General features: G+C 38.2%; 1 protein-coding gene across 1 annotated transcript in view; it reads right to left on the bottom strand.

Annotated features, from left to right (window-relative positions):
* Positions 1-25,038, bottom strand: part of enox2 (ecto-NOX disulfide-thiol exchanger 2) — a 38,806-nt gene continuing 13,768 nt past the window's right edge. Inside the window, exons 5-11 of the mRNA XM_015036541.1 lie at positions 22,042-22,156; positions 17,582-17,769; positions 12,820-12,960; positions 8,934-8,990; positions 7,191-7,296; positions 4,970-5,055; positions 1-781 (exon numbers count right to left, since the gene is read on the bottom strand). Coding sequence (XP_014892027.1) covers positions 650-781; positions 4,970-5,055; positions 7,191-7,296; positions 8,934-8,990; positions 12,820-12,960; positions 17,582-17,769; positions 22,042-22,156 — 825 coding nt within the window. The 3' untranslated portion in view covers positions 1-649. The remainder of the gene's footprint in view (positions 782-4,969; positions 5,056-7,190; positions 7,297-8,933; positions 8,991-12,819; positions 12,961-17,581; positions 17,770-22,041; positions 22,157-25,038) is intronic.

Raw genomic sequence — 25,038 nt, forward strand, 5'->3', positions numbered from 1 at the left:
TTTTCTTGATATTCAAATGTCTTTTATATTCAAAAATATCATCCAAGCATTTACAGTGTATTACAACAAATGAGTCTATGCAACTGCTGACAGCCTTTACAGAAAATGAAGAAATATATTCGTTTTTGATCTATGTTACAAACCGGCAACAGCAAAAAGAGAAGAGAAGGAGGTCGACGGGTTGGGAGGACACACCCTCATCTCCTCCTGGATTAGCCCTGTAGACCTGATACCTTACATAGTCACGTGTCGGCTCCGAACGCACCGCGCTCTGCTCCTGTGGGCAAAACTACGTGATGATCCAGTGACGGTAGAAACTGGTGCTCCTCTGCGACTCCCAGGGAGTCATCATGTCTAAAAATATTTTGCAGATGCACAGGAACTCGGAGATCAAGCTTCTGAGAACTCCATCATGGGTGCTTGGTCTCAACAGCGATGATGTTTAAAGTCTCTGCCACCTACACAGTCCCTGAAGTGCTCATGTAACATTCCCGCTTGATCTGAGATCAGTCCTCTGTGTCCCTTGTACAGTCAGGGTTCAGTACCGAGTCTTTGATACTTGTGAGCTAGATACTGTATCTTTCACATTGCTACAAAGTCTGTGTTGCCTGTCGTCTTCTCGAAGCCCCAGAAGTGTCACCTGCGGAGCCTAAGTGCTCTTGATGCCCTCAAAGCCGCAGAAGTTCCAGCGTTTCTCCAAACTCGCTCCGACGCCAGTCAACTCCTGCCTGAAGGTGCAGGGCAGCCGGGAAAGAAGAGCCTCCACCTCACTGGGGTTAATCTGCAGACACAGAGAGACGACAAGTCCACATATGTCAAGGGTGCTTTCTGTTCAACTGCAAAAACACAAAACATTAGCAAGTATTTTTGGTCCAATTTCTAGTGCATGTAAAAAAAGACAGGCAACTTTTCAGTAAGACAGCAGCTTGTTTTAAGTCAATAATTCCTTGATATTAATAGAAAAAGTGCTAGTTCCACTTGCAGATAATTTCACTTATAACATGGGGAAAATGTCTTACAAGCAAAATAATCTGCCAGAGATATTGAGATTTTCATCAATATTATGGAAATATTTACTTAAAATAAGCTCCTATGTATTGCTGATAAGTTACTTGGAAGTTAGTTTTGTCTTATGTCAAGTGTAGTAAGATATTTTCACTAGAAACTAGAAAACAAAAACACTTGGAAAGATTTTGTGAAGTGTAATTGTCAGTCTATTTTATTTATTTCAACCCCTGCTATTGTAAATTTTACTCTCATCCAAGACGTGGGCAGCTATTCATCCCAAAGAGCAACAGAAGCATCTTTGACCACAAGCTAAAACAACTTGTGCAAAAATATATTTGACAGAAAATTGTAGGTGTCATTTTGATCGACATCCAGTTAAATGCCAATGGACAATAAAACACGACCCACCATGCTGAAATCCTAAACTTGATGACTATCCCAGGTTGACCTGAAGGCTTTGATAACCTCACAATCTATGAGATTTAGAAAATCTTGTCAAGATGTGGCATCATGATATACTCTTACAAAGGAGGACTACATGCTGTCATGGATTTTTGTTACATTTTGTCCTCTAATGGGATACAAGCCCCATTAAAAGGTGGCAAAAGTTATGAAAAGAAGAGGATTGTTCATACTTAGAGTGTTGACATTTTAGTCAGCAAGACAAACACAACAGCGTTGACTGATGCTTTCCCTCTGAAGCAAAAAGACAAGAAATAAGGAGATGTTGAAGGATGCTACATGCTAGCTGTGCTAGTGCTATATGCTAACACTACATGTTACACTAATGTTAGAGAGCAGCTTAAAAAGGTCGGTAAATCTCCTGTATCTGCAGTGGTGCAGTACAGTAAGAGCTAAAAAATATTACAATAAAGTTTTTAACATTGGTGCTAACAGTGGACAAGTGTTAGCTTGTCCACTGTTTAACCAAACAAGGAAGTGCTATGTTTAGATCATATTTTATAAACAAGGCCCGAAGTGTTCCCTATTTTTTTTGTAACTTATCATATTTTTTGCTGTTAATGAGAGCAAAAAAGATCCTTCAAAAAATGTTGCTGTGATGGAGTATTTTTTTATATCAGTTTTGATGTTTTAGTAGTGTGATAACACCATTGTGTTTTCAGTAAACATTTATCACACAAAAACATTTTCTGCCGAGAAAATGATCAAACTGAAATAAAACTTTTCACCTGCATGTGTCATCCATTGAGCAGCTCCTCCATTCATGCTTTCTTCTCTGACTCCACCACATCAGCTCTTATAAACCCACCTCTGACATGAGTGGGGCGAGGATCAGCCGGCCAATTGAAATCCCACATGATCACGTCAAAATGAACAGTTTGAGGATCTACGATCAACCTGCGGCATTTTTGAATTAATCTGTGAGTGTTCGTGCTGTGACACATAAAGGTCCACCATGCAAACAAGATTGCCATTTTACAATGGAGCGGTGTGTGTGTGGAGCCAGTAGATAAGCGTAGAGGACTGAGCTTGCAGTTGGGGAGTCTAGCCAAGGATATTGACAAAACTCTGTGGGCTGCACGGTGTGTGTGGCGGAGAGTCAGCGTGGGAACAACAGATGCACAAGAAAAAAAAAAAGAAATCAGACGCACGCAGACAGAAAAGCGTGGGCGGGTGCACAAGGCAACACATGAACATAAAGTAGAGGAATAATAATAATAATAATAATAATAATAAACGCACGAGAGGACTGTCACACTCTCTGTATACGTGAGAATGAGTCAAGCTGGTGATGAAAATATACAGACAAGAACAACTTCTCTAGTAGACAAGAAAAAGTTTCTAAAGATGACAAATTGAATATCTAAGTGATGAGGTAAATAATACTTTTGTCGACACAGATGGAGACTAATGCTAGTCCTACACTTTGGAGGCGACGCTAAAAGGTGGTGATTTGAAAGCTTCAATCGACGTGCCAAAAGAGGAGTCATAATGGGAGTGAAATGCCTCATCAGAAAGATGAGACGATGTGGCTGCACTTCATCAAAAACGAATGTCAGAACACCGAGTTGGTGCTCGGCTCCCAGTGACAGACTGATGGATCGGTTTTAATATAGTCTGGCATGAGGAAAAATCCCACAATAAGGCAGCGATGGCAAGATGCAAAAGTGTTCAATATTATTAAAGTCAGAAACAAAGTCCTCAAAAGGATAAAGTTACTCTAAAATTACAGAACAAAAAGTATTTGGGATTTAATTCAAGTTAAACACAATCATTTAAAAACAAATCAAAAGGCTTGTCGGTCATTTTTAACCCTTGCATTGATTTTATACAACGAACAACTAAAACAAAAGAATGGTGCAAAATTAAGACAGACAGGATTTTAGTTTTGTCTTTCAGGGAGAAACTTTTACTGACAATTGACTGCAAATGGAAAATGTGAAGTACATCACACAGTCTCCATCTGTTAGAAATAAAGTTTAAATAAGGTTTGGACTTTTCTTGCCTTACCAATACAAAGTAAGATGTGATATGTAACAGGATATAAAATAAAACAAATAAAAATATTACAAGTGGGTGTACTAAAAGAACACATTTTAAGCTTAAGCAGTATCTAAACAGCATGACTTTTACGAAATAGAACTTATGTTTTGTACTTATTGAACAAGTTGAAATAAATTGTGTTTCCTACTTCTCTGTTAAATCCAAGGTGGCCTTAACTCAATACTTATTTATTATGAGGAGATTGGAAGTGAAAACCTGTCTTGGCTTTGGTTGGTGCAATCAAAGCGTCATAAAACAGGAAGTTGTTGGATTCTGAAGCTGGTGGATTGTTGAACTTATTATAACTTGTGGTATGAATGTCAGGATTTGACTGACTTGCTGAAAACTCATTTGCCCTTTGAGAAAAATACAAGTCAAGTTGCTTCAAGAAAAAAAAAGTTCAGGTGCTGGTTTTAAAAAAAAAGTTTAAAGAAATACTTTGAAAGACTTTCAGAACGCCTGGAGAAATACTGATCCAGACTGTAAACATTTCATTAAAGTTTGGCTCCATGGAGGCAAACGCTATTTTTATTTTTTTTTTACAGAGGTGTAAATGTCTACCCTTAATTATTTTATGTTAATATTCACCATCTTTAAGAGGCTTCTAATTATGTAAAAAAAAAAAAACAAAACAAAGAAAAACATTTATTAAAGCCAGATGTGGAACAGGTTGTACACGTCAGAAAAATGATTAAAGTTGCAGATTTTTGTTGAACTGAGGTTCTGTGAATAATAGCACCTTTAGCTGCAGTCATATTGCTGTCAGATTGTAGAAAAGTAAATAAATCCTCAGCAGTGGAGGTATAACATCCAGACTGGCGCTTGTTTATGACGATTTTAACCATTTAAAACATGTAAAAATGAAAATGCTCACATAAGTGGGCTACGGCGCTACATCAGCAGATATTAAACGTTTGCAGTTTCAGAAACAGGTTATGAAGTTATTTCCACTAAATTGTTTAAACCTTCAACTCTTAAGGATGTTCTAACCTTAACAAAATGATTTTTTTGTTAATATCTTCTGTTAAATTAGCTCAGTGTTGTTGAGTGTGATTAAATCCTTTAATTTCTAGAAAAACAAAATCACATCAACATAGGAACATTTCTCAACGGAGGACTAAATATTTAATGACGTGTGTTATTTTTTTTGTCGTCCCCTCATTTACCTCCCAGCGGGGGGGCCAAATGAGTGCATCTGTGAGGACGTCAAACTGTCCTTTAAAGCGATTCTGTTTTAGGGAACTTCTGGTAAATCCATCCACCTCTGTGGAACAGCCTGCAAAAAGCATTAGGGAGGTCCGCTCGGATTAAGTTTGAGTGAATATCCAAGCCCATATGTCAGCCCAGCAGGGCGGACCAACACGCTGTCTGTATAAATGCATGTAATCTAGATTTATACCAAAGGGCAGCACTGTTCCAGCGCTCCTCAGTGGAAAGCTTTGATTCAAAGCGTTACCTTGGTGTCCAAACGCTGGAGGTAGGAACAGATGTACTCGATGCTGGCTCCAAACGGGTGGACGTGCAGGAAGGTTGAGATGATCCCTGAGGAGAGAAAAATAATAAGTCATGCAAAGCTGCTAACTTCCAGCTTCACTCAACCATTAAACATTGAGAAATTACCAGAGGACATTCGCAGCAACCGTTCTTTTTTTTTTTTTCTCCCCCCCTTCTTTTTTTCTCAACTCTTCGCCGTCTCCTTGGGCTGAGTGGAGGAGCGGCTTTAAGCGACTTCTTCCCAGAGTCCCATTACTGTTAAAAGCCTCTTGTATGTTGTCGCTCCAGATTAGAAAGAGAGTTTAATGATGCCTTTGATGCTGTTGTCTCTGATCAAAGCCACACTCTCCCCCAGCACAAACAAACCATCTGCCATCAGCTCGCAGAGGAAGACCAGAGGAGAGCCAGCTCGCTGTCTGCGCTCACTAACCACCGACGTAGCTGTGCGGCACACTTCAATACGCCCGGCTTCTGGCTGAGCAAAAACACAACCGTCGCTTGAAGCTTTAAAGAGGCAAAATGCTGCACCAAGACTTCATTTTTGTCAGCTGCGGGAGGTCAATCAATACTCGAGCACAAACAACGCGCTCGTCTGGAGCCGCTCAGCTGAATGGGAGTTTAATGGGGCACTCAGATAGAACAACAAGTCCAAATCTGTCTGATTTATTTGGCTCAATTTACCCACTGGAAAAAACAACAACAACAACAACAACAACAAAAAAAAAAACTTTGCTCTGCATGTATGCCATGAAAAAGCCAATAAAGAAAAATTGTTCTCCAACTGTACAAAGCTTCCAGTTTGTGTGAGCTGGGTTTCATCCTCCCTTCAAGTCGGTGCATTAAAATGTGAATAATTCGTGCCTTCCTTTTTCATAAATTAACAGAAACTGCAGGTGTCCCTCCTTGTTTTTGTCCTTCGGCTCCTGTAGTCTGCAAACTGAACCAGGCATTGAGCAGCATCTGCAGCTTACACTCTGACACCACGCTTTCTGTCAACACAACAAAGCCTGCAGCAGAGACAAGAATTATTCCAAACACAAAACTTTAACACTTGTCTAGTGGTAGGAATGTGAAGCGGTGATAATGCGTGTTCTCTGAAAGGCATAAACAAAGTTTTTATTGCCCACTGCTTGTTTTTATTTCCCCTCATAGCTCACTTTTCCTCCACAAATTGCCTTGCTAACAATAATACATGTAAATATCTAATTTACAAATGTGCTTAGACAGTGGCTGTTAATTCTACTTGTCCTTGATCTGCGCACGGCTCAATTAATTTAATGAACTTAATTAGGAAGGCACGCATCTGTCTAATGTGTCACAGTCACTTCTGTATGTCAGAGTTAAACTGAGCTACAAGGGCTGCCAGTGAAACATCAGAAGATATTTCATTGGACTCTCAAACGCCTTTATTGGGAATTTATATGTTAGACCAACACACAAAACTGCATAATTGTGAAGTGAAACAAAAATGTTACATGGTTTTATTAATAAATAATGAAAAATGTAAATGTGCACTCACTGTTTGAAGTTAAATCAGACCAAACTTTACAACAAAGTTCTCCAGTAATTTGCATCGGAAACGCGGCTAGTGTCGTTTTACACGAGCTGCGTTTGTAAACGTCTGGTTTCATCTGAATCGTCTCATTCAAAAAGACATTTGTGAAAAGCAGACTTTATAGATTTGGGGGCACAGCAAAACATTTATTAACTGACCTTCCATTAACTAACAGATAGATTTCTTGGGGTAAATAAACAAGCATGATGAAATAATGACCATCAGAGAGACACTCTATTGATCAGAGATGATTAAACTGAGTGGAACAAAGAGAAGCATTTGCTCACCAAAACTCACTGGACAGACAACTGGGCATGGAAGCGTTATTCGATAATAATCTCTATTATAGGAAAGCCTACAATGATAATAGTCCCAATTGGTATTAATTTAATAAGTTTCAGCTAAACTGGAAGCAGTCTTGGTGTTTTTTTAATCAGAAAAAAAGAATATATGAATAAGTAACCTTAATTTTGAGATTTGTTTTGTCGACTGAAGGAGCTAATAAACCGAATCTGCTTAAACAAGACTCTGTAAAATAATGAGTGTGAAAAAGAGCCCACAGAGCTTCAGTTTGCACAGAAAATTGAGCCTGAATGAAGACATTGATGTGAAAGTGGCGGCAGCTTACCAACTAGCAGGGCTTCCCTCTCCGAGTGAATGGGACTTGTTGAGTTTTTCTCTGTGGGACCTCTTTTCTCCTGACTGCAGGACACCACTGCTGAAAGTGTGGCTTCCTGCAAACATGGAAACACACAAAGAGAACCCATGAATAAATCAGACATCAGTCGCTGATGTAGACAAATTAAATAGGATTAGGGCTTAAGAATCTTACAGAAATACGGAGCTGGCTACAGTTTACATTTAGTCATCATGAATATCATATGTATTGAATTTCCCAAGTTTTATTTAAGGAAGTATTTTTTTTAGGGTGGTGCACAAGTTAAATATATGTTTTCTTATCCATGCATTGAAATAATCAAATAAACACAAATAGTGGTACTGAGAAGAGCCAAGTTTATGTTCTATAGCAATAATTTCCCAATATCATTTCTAAACATTTTCCACATATAATCAAACACTTATAATGTACAATCCAAGCAAAATAGAAAATCTAACCATCATGCATGAGATTATTCATCCTTAAACTAAACCATGAGTCACTTTTATCATTTTGCCTTCTTTGGCAGCATTCCACATCTTAATCTGACAAAATATGTCCGTTCCAACTCATAAAGGTTCTTGAAATCTATGAGATTGCAATGAAGTCAGTTGTCTGCTGCCCTCTTCAGGATCACAGATTTTCTATCCAATTTCTGGACTCTGGCTACGCCGTCCCAAAACTTTAATTTTCTTTGTGTGAACAAAGGGAAACTGGCGACCGGTGGAAAGTTTAAAGAGGCGGGGAGCTGCAGAGTTGCGCGCTTGTCAGACTGGAAACTGAGGAGCAATACACTTCGTTAGATGGGAGCTGAGGCTCATGCTGTGGTGTTATGAACTGGTTTCACATCCAAATCTTCACTGTGGTTTTGGTAGCTTTTACTGGGTGATGGGCTGAGTGTTTTGTCCCAAATATTCATTTTGGAACTGTTGCCCTAAAATTAAACTTTATTCTAGACTTATGGAGAATTTATGATTACATTCACAAATCAAATACATCTGATTAATGAAATCTCATAAATAAAATGTCTTAAATGTGTCTTTAAAAGTTGAATGTATTCATGTCTGTGATAAATATATGAAAACATCAGAAGGTTTCACCATATCAATCCTGAGAAACAACAAATCGGTTACGGGTGAAGCTCAGAAGGAAATTCAGACATCAGCTATATTTCTAACAAAGTGATACTTGTCAAACACACACGCACACACACATTTACGCACACGTCACAAAATGAGATGAGCTTTAAGGAAGCAAACAGAGGCAGAGGGAAGAGGCTTAAAAGGTAAATGATTAAACACTTTGCTCCAGATCTCTGACAGGTGGCAGAGAAAAGGCAAATGAGTTTTTATTGTCCAACATATTACTGTGTGTAATGTTTCCACTCATGCTGTGGGATGCCTGGTGGCCATTTTCAGTTTTTAATCTATTTATCACACCCTGTTTGGATACACCGGCGTGTGGGACTGCAGACATATACACATGTGCAAGGCATCTTAGTGTTTACGGCTGCTTTATTTCCGATCTCGACTGAGTCTGGGTGATTAATTCAATGACAAATGTAGTTACAGCACGTTAAGTCACTTTAGGCTACAATGATCTGTTATGTCAGTGGAGGAAGGGAAGGAGAAGGAGATAAGGAGAAAGATGACACATAAAAACTGAGGAATGAAAATCTTAATGGGCAGGAAGGGCTTTAAGTTTTCCACTTACAACAGTCTTGTTGTTGCCGTCGTCTTTGCCTCCATTGCCCGGGTTTGACATCTCCAGCTGCAGCACATGAGGAACGACACAGCAATGAAAGAGTTCAGCTGTGTCCAATCAAGCATTGTTTACTATGAAAATACAGTCCCGAAAAATTGTGGATTTCAAACAGACAAGCAACGCTGAATCACTGGACCCCATATGGAGACATTTAGCTAATCTGAGTCAAAACTGGAACAAATGAATCATCTGATGAGCATACAACAGTTTGTGTCCAGATTTTCCTGAATGGCTGCTCTCTAAGAAATCCAACCAAGTTATTCGACATCAGATTACCTGATCAGTAGTTATCTGACAGAGATAACTACTAAAATTGGCTGCTTTAAAAACACCAGCTAACGGCAGAGTCCCTATAGGTCTTTCAATATTTCTTTCTAATATTTTAGAAAAGCTCTGTAAAAGTAAATGAGTGAATAGATGGGATTTCTGTGAATAATTTAAAGTTTAAAGTTAAGAAAAATCCAGGAATACTGATAAATATATGCATTTATGCTCCAGAGCAGAAAACTGATCAAATTCCTTTTGCACTGGTGACCAAATCTCATGATGTGGAAGTAGCCACGTACATTTTATTAGCAGCACCAGGCTGCAAGTTTCTACCTTAATCTTTTGGCACATTTATTTATGCCCATCAGTTATGCCCTGATATGCAAAGAATCAAAACTAAAAAGTTTACTTCAAAGTAAAGAGACATAAATCTTAAAAGCGACATCCTTCAATGTGTGGGACTGGAGCCGTTGAAGTCGACAGAATTAAATCAAAAAGTGTACGCAATTAGAACAAACAAACCAACAAATAAATCAAACACGAAACTGTCAATAGCGGCAGTAAAATGTGATAAAAACTGATGGAAAAAGTTTGTTTTGATCGTAATAATAAGAAGGTTAATCTCTGCAATGACCTGCAGTCGAGTCGCAGGAGTAATGTGTGGTGACAGCTTGGGGACAGCAGGGACACTGCGCCGATGAAAGAGAATTGAGGCCGTAAAGAAATATCCTCAACATGACAAATCGTCCCACAGTGTCCGCTAATCTTCAGTGAAACCCAAACCCTAAAATTGATTTCTCTTTTAGCCTGTAATGAGACTGTCTTTCATGATTCAAGTTTGCCAGCATGCAGGAATTTTAATTAGTATATTTCCCCTCAGCTCGCAGGCGTGGGGACACATTTCTTATCAAACTCATCACCATTAACAAGCTATTGACAAGCGTCCCTCTGATAAAGGGGACTGACAACACGTTCCTGATTCAGCTCTAGGTTATAAGAAACCCGCCGACGATCTCATGGAGGGAATCCTCATGAGCTGTGAGAGCCCTTAGTTTGTATTATCAGTTTAAGAGGTGATTTAACTGAGGCTCATTATAATGACAGCCATTGCTCTCATTAAACAGAGCTGGAGGGAACATTAACAAACAAATAGCAGACCACCGGGGATAGCGGACAACACCTGAAACATTAGTAAACATGATGGGGCTACCGGAGAAAAATGACCCCTGACACTTGAAAATGTTTTTAAGACCGGGTATTTAGCATTGCAGCTCGGTTGTTAAACAACCGGGCATTAATTAGTATTAGGCTCAGTTTTGCTGGCAAATGAGCAGCTTAACATAAGCAACACATCCAGTGAATAAATAATAAAGCAGGAGTGTCTGTAAGTAATGATTCAGGCTCCTGAAACGGCTCTGGTTTAATTTAAAGTGAGCTTCTTCTGGACGTTGCAAAGACCAGCTATTCAACTACAACTGTGAGACGGTTTTAAAGCTGCACACCGGACACTTCTGTAAAAGTAAGTGAAGTTCACCTTGGACAGTTTGACACCGTGTCAGGGTCACGTTTTGTTTTATTATTTTGTTGTCATGGTTATCTACGTACAAATGATCTACCCTCCAAAAAAATAAAAAAAAAGCTTTTGCAAAACACACAGATGCTTGATGACATCACATAAGACATAATGTTACTGAGTTTTTTTGGGTGTGCCTGATTGTATTTTTTTGTGTTTTCAAATGCTTTTACATGTTTTAACTAGTATTGAGAGTTATTTGCAGGTTCTGTAATTAATTCATTAATTGCAATTAATCCCATTTTAACTGAAGACTCTATATCGACAATCTGAGGAACATTTACAACTCAAAATCCCTTTGAATTGCTGCAACACGCTTAAAGCTGAAATGCTATTTTAGGCTTGAACAGCTTTGCTGATAGATCAACTCGTTTCAGTACAACTTTTAGCACAACTTAGACACAACATATTCGGTTTTTGAAGCAAAAATTATCCCCCAGTGGGCCAAGAGAATCGGCTTTTCTGTCGACTATGAATGATTCTTGTGTGTCAGTTTTACAGGCCTACCAGAAACACATGGAAAAAAAAAGTTCCAAATATATGAGTTATATTAATTCCAAATATTAATTGTGTTAAAATCTTTAATGCATTAAAATCTACGTAATTAATTAATTGAAATTGTGTCATTAAAGTGCCAGCCCTAGTTTTAATCAAATTCACCTCAATTCTAGTTCCTCTTGTGATATCGTCAATACACAAACACAGCAGTATTTTTCTCTTATGTGCAGGTTTAAACCACTTTTATTTTGTAAAATCCTGTGGTAGGGATAAAAATGACTTCAAAGTAAGTGGAAGTTTGTAATTTTAACAGATCTTGCATGATAAAACTCTGCACGGTGCATCCCAGAGGACCGTGAACCACACACACACAGTCAAAGAAGCAGCAGTGCCTCATTACTTACAAGCACAAAACTGGAAATGGAAAACATTAATGATAGCTTTGATTATTTAAATCATATACTGTGATACAAATATGTAAAATATCAGTTCAAATGCTTAAAAAAGGGGGTTTGAAGGTGAGTGTTTGCACCGTCTGCCTCTGAAGCTGCAAGTTGCAGCATTTTATATAATATTTCCACTCAAATAAGCAGTTTTTAATAGCTGGTTCCAGTAGTGCATTGCATCAAGTGAATTTTAAAGATTTTAAGAAAGTCTGGCTTATTAGAAGCAAATCAAAAAGAAGTGTGGGATTTTTTTTCTCACAGTTTTGGATGCTTAAAAACTAATCCATAGGTTTTGTACCCAAAGTGAAAAAGCTTCACCACATGACAGATCATCAGATAGATCCTCTTCTGGAGTGACTGCTTTAAAATTCCCAGCAAGGCAACACTTAATTTATAATCCGAAACCCTCTGTGTTTCCTATTTAAAGGCTGATTAATATGTTAACATAAAGAGAAAAATATGATATGCAAATATGTGAAAGTAGGCAATCACATGACTGGTTTGTGTTTAGTGTGTGTTAACTGGGCTTTTTATTGCTATGAAATAAGAGCAGTTAAACTGAGGCGTCTTTTAAAGAACCACTTAATGAGACATTTGAAATTAGAAAGATCTAATAAGAAATTTGAGCTGAATGCAATTTACGTAAAAAAAAAAAAAAGATACAAGTATGAATTAAGGTGAAAATGAACACTGAACGAAGCCAGATGATCAATGACACTGTTGTCAGCGCTTTCCTTCAGTTTCAGTGATAGAAATATGCACCGAATGCATTTGGAGATTTCTTAGTAGGAGCTTAGAAAAATGGTTAAAGTAAGTATCGCCACTTTGATCCACCAATGACTTAGTCCTTTACTTTCTTCCAGGATTTGCATAATCCTGGACGTCCTCAGCTAACCTCTCTCTTATGAAAGCGCAGACTGCAAAGTTTGTTCTCTGAACAAAGACGGTGGCAAACCACAGACGAGTCCCGCTGTGAAGCCCGCTAAGTAAACGCTCCGTGTCGGCTCTGGCGGAAGCCAGCAGAGTGAGGGATGTCATCTGTCACACTGACCTGCATTGTGTGTGTGCTCTGCAGCTTCTGCAGACCTTCCTTCAGATTCTGGACTTGCGACTTCAGCTGCTGTTTGTCCTCGAGGCTCTTTTCCAGCTCCGCCTCCCGCTGCTTCAGTTCGTCCCTCATTTTTAACAGTTGCTGTGAAAACAGAGCAAACATTAAGACGCTAATGTTGGTGAGAACTAACCAGCCGTAAAAACACCACGAGGTGTAATAAAAAAAAAATTAAATCAGCACATTGTTTAGCAGGCGAACTTTGCATGGGCAATTTTTTTTTACATTAATCTTAAAATGCAATAAATTAAATAATGAATGACCCCTCTGAAGTAAAAATGGATAGAAAAAAATATTAATGCTGTAGTATGATCTCAAAAAACATTTAAAAAAAAATCTGAAAATTGAAACCTTTAATCGCGGTACATTTATCCAGGAACAAATTAAATCAAAGGTTTGAGCATAAAGAGAGAAACATTTTGGTTCTTGGTCTGTTTGGTTTTGTTTTCTGTAGGCGTTGAGCTTCCTGCAGCCATCAGCAATGAATTAAAAATGATGTTCAACCTTATTCAATTTGGCATACAACATTCAGGCAAGTTGGTAAAAGTTAGCTTGAGTCTATTTTCTTATTTAGTCCTCTTGTTGGCAAGGAGGAAAGTGTTTAGTGTGATTACTCCTTTTGAATAGTAATGGGAGACCTTGATTTGATTCTGGTCCTGAAGCCATTTGAAATTACTTTTCTGTGCATTCCAGGTCTGGATTTAATGTTGGATTTGTTGGCTCTTGATTCCTAAATAAACTATTGCTCAACCCCCGAGAACTCACAGGAAGGAGGCACATATTCACCCTTTGTTTCATTCAGTCCAAACCCATTGAGTTTCTGTTAATGTCACAATTTCAGTCTTAACTGACCAAAAGCAAATTCACCAGCTTATGCTTGTGACAGTCGGAAAGAAAAAGTTTCACTTCTTAACAACCAGATGACATGTTTAATGGTTGTCTGGAAATCCAATGGTCTCTACCTGAGAACATTAGAGATTTTATTTCCCCTCCATTACCATTCTCCTCTCTGTGTGTGGGGACAATGAAATGACCATTGGTTTGAAGGGATGGCATTTAAGTTATATAAATGATATGCAAGGTTCCTACACAATTTTCATTTCAGAATATTTTTCCAGGCTCACATTTCTCCCCATTTTTTGTGTTTTTTTTAAAAACATTCTGGACATTTAAAAACAAAATACTATCAAGCATCTGCTTGAATTGTCATCACCTGTAAGGTGCGTAAATCACAGAGTGTTAAACATTGTGTGATTTTTACAGTGTTCTTCTAGTGGTTTTGTGGTATCAAGCCCAATTTCTAGAGCTATTGCTCTTAGACTGGTCAAATAAAAAATGTGGGAATTTTGAACATAAATATCTAAATTTGCTTTGTAATACATCCAAAGAATAATAGTGTTAGTGCTTGGTTTGAAGTTTTTAGAGTCGGGTTAAAAACAACAGGTCTAGAAACCAAATAGTAGTAAACTTGATTTTTGAATAAATCTACATTCAGTCAGTAAGTTCAAAACAAAATAATGATGATTAATAAAGAAGTGGAATCAAGACGTGTTGTTTGAAATGAAAGATTAAACATGTCAATTTGGACTGAAATCAGTTCTACGTTATTAGAGTTTTATATTTCAGAAAATGGGAGAGGGGAAAAAAAGAGGCTTAAAATTGAAACATTTTTCTAAACCTATCCAGACAAGAAAAATAATTAGAGAAAATTTCTTACTTCCCACTAATTCGCGTAGGAGCAATGGATGACATATTTTTGCCACAAGAAAATAAAGAGTCGTGGATTGCTAATTAAAAGTTCCAGAAAACACTGATCAATTAAAAAAGTTAAAGTCCAAATAAAACATTCTCAAGCTAAATTTATTTTGAAGAGATTGATATGGGTAATAATAATTATGTGACTTTGTTAAAAAATGAATAAAAAAAAAATCCTGACTTGGGACTTTTTTACTCTAAATAAATGGCTTTGAAATGAAGGACAATTTTTCTAAATCACATAATCATGATTTTACTGCTACAATAAAAAGATGAAAATTACAGACTTTTTACACTTTTTGAGCCAATAGATGTGAAGAACATTGCATATCTAAAACAAACATTGCCAAATATTCAAAAGCTTCACATTTATTTTTGGATAAATTAAGACAAGTAGGGCGTGCTTTAGGATGAAGTATGAGAACTGGATTTAGGAATGTTTGAAGAGACAACAGCCTCCAAAGTTATCCGTTGAGCACAGATTAAAAGATCAGTCTCCTGTGGTGATAATACTGTTTGCACAATCAGAAACCCGAGTGCTTATACTGCCTGATACACCACGGCTGATGAGAGAGGGTAACAAGCTGTCAATACATGCTGATAAAGTTTTATTGCAAATCCAGGAGACTGCGGCGAAACACCTCGCGGACCCGGCCAGGTCGAGGTATCCAATTTCAGTGCATTCGAGTTCATTTAATCCGCTCGCCTCCTCTTTTTCATAAACACACCCGGAGAGGGAGAGAGAGAGGGAGGGAGAGAGAGAGAGACGCATGTTGGAAAGGTAATTACTCTGGAAGCAGAAAGGAACAGCGCAGCCTTAATGGATTCTCTTCTTCTAAACGCCAGTCGATCATAATTTCCATTACTGAAGAAAGACAGCTGAGAGAGGACATGTGACAAACACCACAGTCTATTTAGTGCCACTTTACTTTCATCAAATCTAAATTTAACAGATACTTGTTCTGTAGGAAAAGCATTGCTTATTATTTTGGGAGATACAGAAGTAAAACTGCTGGCTTCATTAGGTGAACTGGAGAGATTTTCAGTTTCTTTTCAGAAAGACCAAATTATGAATTACTGCTGAAACTTTTGGAGCATCTTTGAAATGGTGACAAAACAGTACACGTTGTTTTCAAGAATAGACTTGAAAAAGCAAATGAATAAGACAAATCTGCATTTTTGCTAAAATACTGATAGATAAAATATTCCCTATTTTATTAACTGTTATCAGTGAGGAGCCACATACAGAGGGAGAACATGCAAAGTCAGAAATGGGAGTCAGCTCAGGACTTTCTTGCTGCAAGGCAACGGTGCCACTGGCTGCTCCACTGTGGAGCCCCAGCTTTTTATGTAGACCGACACAAACAAATAAATAAAATCCAATGGTTTTAAAAATCTAATAAGAAAGTAGAGTTTAACAGCAATGCAATCTGTGGAGCTCATTTCAGCAAAGGAGCAATTCAAAGAGCCTTACATGATGAAAAAATAAAATAAGCAAGAAACATTACGTTGCAGTGGAAAAATAAAAGAAAGGTTGGCATGCAGACTAAAATTAATCAACATTCCACATAGAAACAAAAAGCTGCTTCTCCATGTTTGGCTCTGGTTCTGGGGATGCAGAACCAGAACCAGACGGCCTGAGGGGTCTGGAAGGTTGATACAACAGCAGCAGATCTTTAAGTGATTTCTAAACTAACAACAGTATCTTAAAGTCTGTTCTCTGATCTACAGGAAGCCAGTGTAGGGACTTTAAAACTGGTGTGATGTGCTCCAGCTTCTTGGTTTTAGTCAGATTGCGAGCAGCAGCGTTCTATCTGGTTGACTTTCTTGGAAGCGATGTGAAGATGCTGTTGCAGTAATCAATGCAACTGAAGATAAACACGGATGAATTTCTCTAGATCTTCCCGAGACATTAGTCTTTAATCCTAGAAATGTTCTCTTAAGGTTCAGGTTCGAGTCCATCACTACACCCAGATTTCATGCTGACTCTTGATTATTGATAAACAACTTGTTCTATGAGTAGTAACTCAGGAGGAGCTGCAGAGATCTACAACTCAGGTAGGAGAACTTGTTTTCATGGTTTGTTAAATTAGTAATCCATCATTCTCACAGTGAACATGGTGGCAGTTTCATTACATGGGCATGAACTTATTTTGCAAAAGTTAATAAAAATGTCATTTAACGAGAATACAGAGAGGGATATGCCAAATGTATTGATTCAGAGTGAGGCAGGTGGGTGGAAAACAAACAGTCATCTCAAAATTGTATTTGTAGGAATTAAAATCCTATTACAAAGACTTCAAAGTTATGCAATCCTCTGTCGGTCTTTCAAATTATATTCTTATAAAATATACAGAAATGTGAGGCATGAATATTATTGCAAGGCATTGATTTTCCGGTAATCTGCACGCATGAAATTCATCTCTTGTTTACATTTCTACTCCATCTATGGATCTGCTGAATGCCTGCTGTAATTATTTTGCTTCCTGTTTCTCCCGCCTGTTTAATCTATTAATGTGCATCTTTCTTACAGGTTGTTCGATTTCTAAACATCAGGGAAGACAGCAGGAAAAACTTTCAGCATTGAATCCTTTTGTATTTAATGGATTTTTCAAAGGTTATAATAATGGCTTAGATGGGCTGTAATTTGAAAAAATGAAAGAATGAAGTAGTTCTTCGTTAGGATGCAGTGCAGCGCTTAAAAGACGAGATCCAAAACATTTTACGAAAGAATTAAAAATTGACCTAAAACTGTTTTATTTGCAAGGTTTCTTTCCCCTACGTATGTCTATGCAAGCCTTTTAAAGTAGCAGCACCCACCAACACTCATCAAATTGTCTTCAATCAGAGAAAAGCAAGCAAAAACAAAGTCCTTGGTCAGAAAGTGGTCATTTAAAAGTGGATTTAAATCGTTGTTGGACATCAGGATGGCTAGTTTATGAAGCATTACCTTTTGCATGCCTTGCAGAGCCTGCTGCAGGAAGCTGAGCTGCTGTGAATGAGTGGTGTCCTCCTCGCTGCAGACTGGCTGGTTCTTTCCCTGCTCCTGTTTGAGCAGCTCCACTTCGTTCCTGTAGGCGTCCAGCTGGCAGCGTAGCGAGTCGTTCTCCTCCTTTAAGGCTTCTGCTTGGGAAACACCTACAGACATAAAAACACACAACACACATTTTCTTTTTAAAATGTGCTGAGTGTTATGGGACTGATCAATTTGGTTATGGTGTAAGTAAACAGCGTTTAATGGTTCTTATGCTTTGCACTGTAAATAAAAACTAAAAGCCTGAAAGTTGGATAGTAACATTCACGGTACATTTCTTTATTCTCTTGGGTGTTTGCAGGTATAGAAGGTGAGACAATATTTCTATGACAGAACATCCTGAAAGCCAGAATAACAACAAATCTATTTGATAGATGCTTGCTAATAAAAGCCTCTCAGCTTATTCCCAAAGTGCAGACGGAGTCAGAAAAAGATCTTGTGTTTATTTATAAAACCGGTTACACTCAGGAACCGGAAAACTTCTAACAGCTTTTTTCCCACTTAATTCTTTTGTGTCATCCCCAAAGACAACACAGTGCAAGTTACTGCGACAACGCACCTTTTGTTGGGAAAAGAGGACATTTTCCCACCTGATTTAAAATGACAAAAGACTGGCAAATAAACACATGACGAAGAAAGACAGAACAGTCTAGCATTGGAAGATTATAACAGGGAAAAAAAAGCTATTTTATATGAATCTAGATCAACTATTTCACATTTTAATCCAAGATCATGTAATTTTATTGATTCATGAAATCATGTTTTCAAATGTTACTAAATAATCCTGCTAGTAAACTGAATTTAAAAATACTGTTGAAACCAGAATTTATATATACTGAATAAAAAAAAAAGACACATAGTGACATGGGCTGAAAGAGGAAGCCATTAGTCTGGTAGAACTTTGAAGACAAAGACCTTCATTTTTGGAGACATATTGTGTGGTTTAATGAAACTAAAGTAGAACTGTTTGACCATATTGACCATTGTTACATTTGGAGTTAGAACTGAGATGCTTGTGCCATCCTGAATGTGAAGTATGGGGTTAGCAGCATCGTGTTGTGAATATGTTTTGCTGCAGGAGGAATTGGTGCCTTTCAACCCAAGCAAACTATTGGGAAGCTTGTAAAAGGAAACCCAGAAGATTTGACCCAAGTCATGAAGTTTAAAGGCAATGCCACAAAATACTGAGGTAAAGGTATGTACACTTCTGGTCTGAAGGCGATACAACATAAATATCACAGAGATTCTTTCACACTCATCATTGTGACATTTAGTAAAATGCGTAAAAGAAACATGAATTCTTTATCTATGGATCAATTAAGACAAAAATAAATCCACAAGCTCGCTTCAGGTTCCAGGTAAGTGACTTATTTTTCTGAGAAATGGCATCTTTCAAAGAAAATCCTTATTTAGTTTGTACAAAAGCCAAGGGCAGCCATGTCTGCAGTTAATGCTGTATATTTGATTTCATTCATTTGCTACCTTGCATGATTTTCACGTCAACACACCAGAGTTGGTCTATTTCCATTATCCTGAGAATTTGGGCTCTTGTTCAGTCGGAATATTGGCACACTCAAGAAAACAAGCTGCATTTTTGTGATCATGACAGGATTATGGGGTGAAAACGAACGATTCTTGAGTTCCAAGCAGCTTAGCATTAATTTATCCTTTAACAAGTACTGGCTCAAAGCTCAAAATTTCTGTCAAAGCAGTTGAGAGACACTGACACTTGATGTTCTACTCCTCATGCTTACATGGGATGCAATTTAATGTGAGAAACACTGAACAGCAGACATATGGATCCTGATGACCTTTTTCTGTATATAAAATATAAAAGCTCACATGCAGCAGCTGTTCACTTTCAATAAAAGCCGTTAAAGGTCTTCATAAAGCTGAAATTCATTTAAATTTCTACTGTCACTGAAACATGACTAAGCGAAAAAACAATGCAAACAACAAGCACTATAGATAAGAAATGTGCTTCACAAATGTCAAAATGCATTTAATTTACAATTTACAATTTACAATTTTAATGTTCCAAAAACTCATTTTGCACTCAGTCCAGCTAAATAAAGTGATGAACTGAAAAATATATCTTTCATTTTTGTTATTTGTAATAGGAAATTTGCTGCCATTTAAAAAAAAACCCAACAACACAATTTTATACCTATATTTCGATTTTAAATAAATTAAAACTTGAAAGCCTTTGCAAAAAGAGCATGGACATATTTTCTTCTACAGGAATGATGTCTGTGGAAGACTATGAAAAAAGCACAAGAAAAATAGTTCAATTGATAATTTTCGTGTCATAGTGTTGATGACATTTAATGAGAAAAATTGGGGTCGGGGGACGATTAAACCTGCTTCTGTTAAGATTTTTACTTAAATCCTAAATTAAAAAGTTAGTTTTTTTAAATCATTTTTAGAAGAAGTTTTAAAGAGACACTTGTGGCTCTGCAGGTTGGAAGCTACAGTTTGTTTTAGACAAACATATGGGTATTGTCAAAGGAGTTTGTGTTTTCTTGCTGGATGTTTCTTGATGTGAAATTTTCAGCTTTAAAACCAGTGATAATAAAAATAAATATTTTGTATCATTTGGGATTTTGAGAAAATCTCTAAATATGTTAAGAAAATACCTTTATTAATCAAAATGACTAAAAATGGATATCCTAGATCAGAGGTCTTTAACTCTGGTCCACCAGTGTCACTGTCCTGCAAAGGCCTTCTCATTAATTATTGATTTTATTTAGGTGTGTTGCAGACTTGTGTCCTAGGTTGCTCTTTAAAGAAAATAAACCTTGTTATCTCAAAAAGTGGCATTTGCATGCAAAATATCTGTGTTCCCAATCTCCCGGTACAAGTTGCCTCATTAGAAGTCTTTAGTCGTGTCTGGATTCTCGCCGCATCTGATAAATCAAACACCAGGAGCGTGTAGACAATGACTGGAAAGTGTAATAATCCCAGAATGTTCTGTCCAATAACTCTCCGCTGGATATTTGACCTGACCTGTAGAGCAGAGGCGGCAGACAGAGGGAGGCATCATTATTATGAGACCTGCCCGGCACCAGAGACGTCCAGCACTATCAGCTCGCTCTCCTCCTTTAAAGAAGAAGCTTTAAAAAAGGAAAAAAAAAAAAAAGCTAATTCGCCGTCTGAACAGGAGATAATCCTCATCCTATCTCTGTGTGTGTGTATATAAAAGGGTATTTTATTAGGGTATGTGTAGGTGTTCAGGAGAGCTGCCAGCAGTCTGTCATCAAGGACCATTGGCAGTGTTAATGAACTCTTGCTGGGCGAGTGTGCGTGTCCAGACGGAGCTTGTGTGTGCTTCTCTTCCAGCAAAATGAAGGTTTGAGGTGAAAAGGGTATTGATCTGAGAGCCTCATCAGCTTGGCGAGAGGAGATGTCAACCGCGTGGCCAGATTCGGTTACATAACCAGCAGCGCTTTCGACCCGCAGGAATGCACGCACACGCCTCCGGGCGCACATCCGCCAACAATAACCGGCGGTCCGTCTTTCTATTCCGCACATGGCTCAGACGCGAAGCTTCGATTCGCTTTGAAGAGGCTGCAGTCATAACCCAGGTGTTTCCAGCAGGGCTTGTTGACGTGTAAACATTCATTCTTAAAGGTTAGAGAGGGAAAAAAAGGGGGCTTAACACTTCAGCCTGTTAACACAAATATCAGGACGCGTCACATTAACACCCGTCACCTCAGCCGATCCTGCGGAATCGAGCGAAATGACGAGACTTTGACAGCAGCACTAATCGCTGATAGCTAAATAGAAAGGTTGCAAATGAGCCGACTGCAGCGTTTACATTTATTTGCACGGCAATTAGAGATGCTGTCATATTGGCAAATGGCAGAGATCGGAATGATGAACACGGAGGAAGAGTAGATGAGGAGAGCCTTGCATAAGGAACAGCCGACAGCGACCTTACACACGGCGGTGAGTGGTGAGCGGTTTCTCCGTGCTGCTCTGGTGACTACTCTCAGGCTATTGTTATGGGGCTGGAGAGATAAGCAACACCATTAGCTTTAGTTGCTTCAGCACACACAAATAGACTCCTCTGAGGTAAAAAAAACTGATTATTATCGCCCTTATAATCTGAAATATGAGCTTGCGGATGAGGTCTCTGTGTATATTTTTGCTGGAGTGAGGCGTGGCGTACTGTGAACCTGTTTCCTTATTAGTGTGGAGTTGTAGGAGGGCTGTCAGATGTTTAGAGGATGATCACTGTCATCCCAGTCAAACGCAACCGTCTCCCTCAGTTATTTAACAATCAATGCGTTCATCCTCAAGAGATCTCGATCGGTAGATTTCCTGTCAAGATGACAACAGTGCTGAGCTGCAGATACGCGCATGCATATGCATACCTGAGTCCTCAGAGTCTTTGCTGTCAGGGACGTCCTCCATATCATCGTCAGACATTTCCATCTCCTCTTCTCGCCTGATGCCCATCAGCTGCTCGTTGTGCATGTTTCTGATCTCCTGCGAAACACAGCAAAAGGAGCGGTGGATGAGAACTGTCAAGACTCATGAGGACTTTTAAGGAGGTGCTGAACTTGACCGGGTGCAATCACCAGGAAAGAGTCCTCTTCTATAGTTAATGTGGAGCATACGATATGAGGAATACTCAGAGTAGGTTGAAGGAGGACGAAGCTCAATGGAGAAGAAATGCTTCAAAACTAAGGAGCTGCTTCTCTTTTTACAGCTCAGACTGCAAATGAGACAATATGGGTTTAAACTTGACGACCAGTTAGAGCCTGAAAGTTCAATATACTCTATTAGGAGTACATTTTTGGGAAGTGGAAGGAAAATGATGCATGGATTTCAAACATTTTTACATTTAAGATCAAAAATGTATGGCATGCATTTCCATTCAACCCGCTGTAACAATACTTCATTGTGACAAATTTTGTCTTTTGCATAAATAGAGATTGAACATTTTGCCCATTCATCTTTGTGAAATACTTCAAGTTCAGTTAAATTAAGTAGTTTTCAAACCTTATGATAAATTATTAAATGGATTTACGTGATTGGTTTTGAGTTTTAAGCATTTTGAAGCATCAAACTGGGTTTTCCTCAGGTTAACTTTGCTCAAAGCATCCCCAGAGCATGCTGCTGCCACCACCACACTCCACAACAGAGATGATGTCTTCAGGGTGATGCACAGTGTTTATTTTTCTGACAAACAGGTTTTTGCATGTGTTCAGAGCACCTTCTTTGACAAGTGTGTTGAATCCCCTCCTTAGTTTGTGGCAAACTAAACATAACCAAACTAAACATAACCTCTTGCCACCTTTACACAAAGACAATCTGTAGATCTCTGAAGTTTCTGTAAAGTTAGCGCTGCCCGATTGGCTCCTTCTTTTGTCAATTTCATTGCCTGCCCTGTTAAAAAAGGAGGTTGGCTATGAAAACTTTTCTGATGGTGAATTAAACAGAGCTCTGTGACATGTTCAAAGTTTAGGTTTTAAAAGCTAAAACTCCATTTTAAACATCTCTACAACTTGATCTCAAACCAGTCTGCTGTGTTATTATGACATTTGTTTACTAATGTTCTCAAACAAACCTCTGAGGCCTTCACAGAACATCTGGATTTGTACTGAGATGAAATTGCACACAGATTCACTTTATTAAATAAACAGGAATCTTCTGAGGGCAGCTGGATTTTATTTTGGGTTAAACAATAAACATGGCTTAATATAGAGAACTTTATAGATTTTAAAATAACAATAAAAACCACATATTTGTTTCCTCGCTGGATTATTATGCACTACTTTGTGATGATTAATTATGTACAATCTGAATAAAATACATTAAAGTCTGTGGCTGCATTGTGACATGAATGTCACAATGAATATCACAATGTGCAAAAGTTTCAAACTTTTGCACATTTAAATTGAATTTAATCAAATTTGGAAAGATAAAAGATATGTAAATTTAAACAAATACTCTGATTTCTTTAAAATTTCTCACCGGTAACTGTAGTAAATAAGAAATAAAACAAAAAAAAATTCGCTTTTGTGGCCGTTATCACACTGTTGTCATTGTGCGGAGATAAAAAAAAAAATAATAATAATAAAGATTCTCAATAAATAGCTGCTGCAGCTCCAGCTAAGGATAAGAGAGATTCCCATTCAAACTGACTGAAATCACAGTGATGTGAAAAAAAAGAAAAAGTCAAGTGGTGCAGCTAATTTATTCAGAGCAGCCACCATCAAAACTAAAGCTGCAAAGATTTAGCAAAGCATTTTGTACAAGAACAAGCTGATCAAATGAAGTTATTTTAGATGATGGTGCTAAAAAAAATCCTCTGCAACCCATTAGCAAAGAAAACGGTGCAAATTACCAGTAGCTACTTTTAAAAGCTCTTTAAAAAGGTAAAAACTGACTTGTTTTCATCTTAGAAATTAACTAGTTTTTCCACAAAATGACTAAAAAAAGATTATTTTTAAACAGCTGCGTTAACACAGACTGTCTTGCTGTTGCTGGTTTTTATGCAGCGTTCTGCTTTAATTCCCAACAAGGAAAAAATACATAAATCAGAGGAATGTGTGATGTTGAAAAGCTTCAAGTGAATTCTATAATAATGAAAACTGGAACAAAAATATCATTTTTTTTTTTTTGTGCTAAAGGTAGCAGAGAGTATCTCAACCATCTGTCAGCTGACGTCACCAACCAAAGCTCATGGAAGAAGTCACACAGGTAACTCCACACACACCAGCACATGAAGAAACAACCCACTAGTGGGCATGAAGCCCACTGACAGGAGGCGGCAGCTGTTGTCTGACTGAGGAGCAGAGCTGAATCTATTTAACTCTGCTGCCTTTTCTTCCTCCCTGCCACAGAATCTGAATGAAGCGCACTTCCTGTCGTGGCCCGTCTTCGCTCTGACCAGAGGCTTCCAGTATGGGAACCTCCGAGTTTGATTTACTGTGGAAACAGGGTTGCATCAGGCCACATTTTGCAAGTTAAGGAGTAATTTGTTGTGATTTAACACACATGCGAGGCCACATGTAGCTTTTTCACACCTTAAACCAATTGCTACGGTTTTCTGACCTCCACACGAATGTATGGTTGCATCTTGCAGCTCTTACTGTATCACCTCCTCATATTTAATCACAGGCTTTCAGTTGCGTAGAGGCTGAGTGCTCAGAAATAAATGACAGAGAGCAGAAGTAAAGTAGCTGCTGAAGAAATTCGTGCTCTGGTGAGACCTAGATACAGAAGGCTTGTAATAAGATGGCACAAACCAAAATACAGCAGGAGGGCAAATAAATATGGAGCCGTACGCCGACAGTACACAGAACCTGGCAAAAGTATTCACACTTTTTCATGTTGTGACAAAAAGCTTCTATGTATTTTAC

The sequence above is a fragment of the Poecilia latipinna genome, unplaced genomic scaffold, assembly GCF_001443285.1.
Source record: "Poecilia latipinna isolate Pla-1442-1.1 unplaced genomic scaffold, P_latipinna-1.0 Scaffold372, whole genome shotgun sequence".
Lineage (NCBI taxonomy): Eukaryota > Metazoa > Chordata > Actinopteri > Cyprinodontiformes > Poeciliidae > Poecilia > Poecilia latipinna.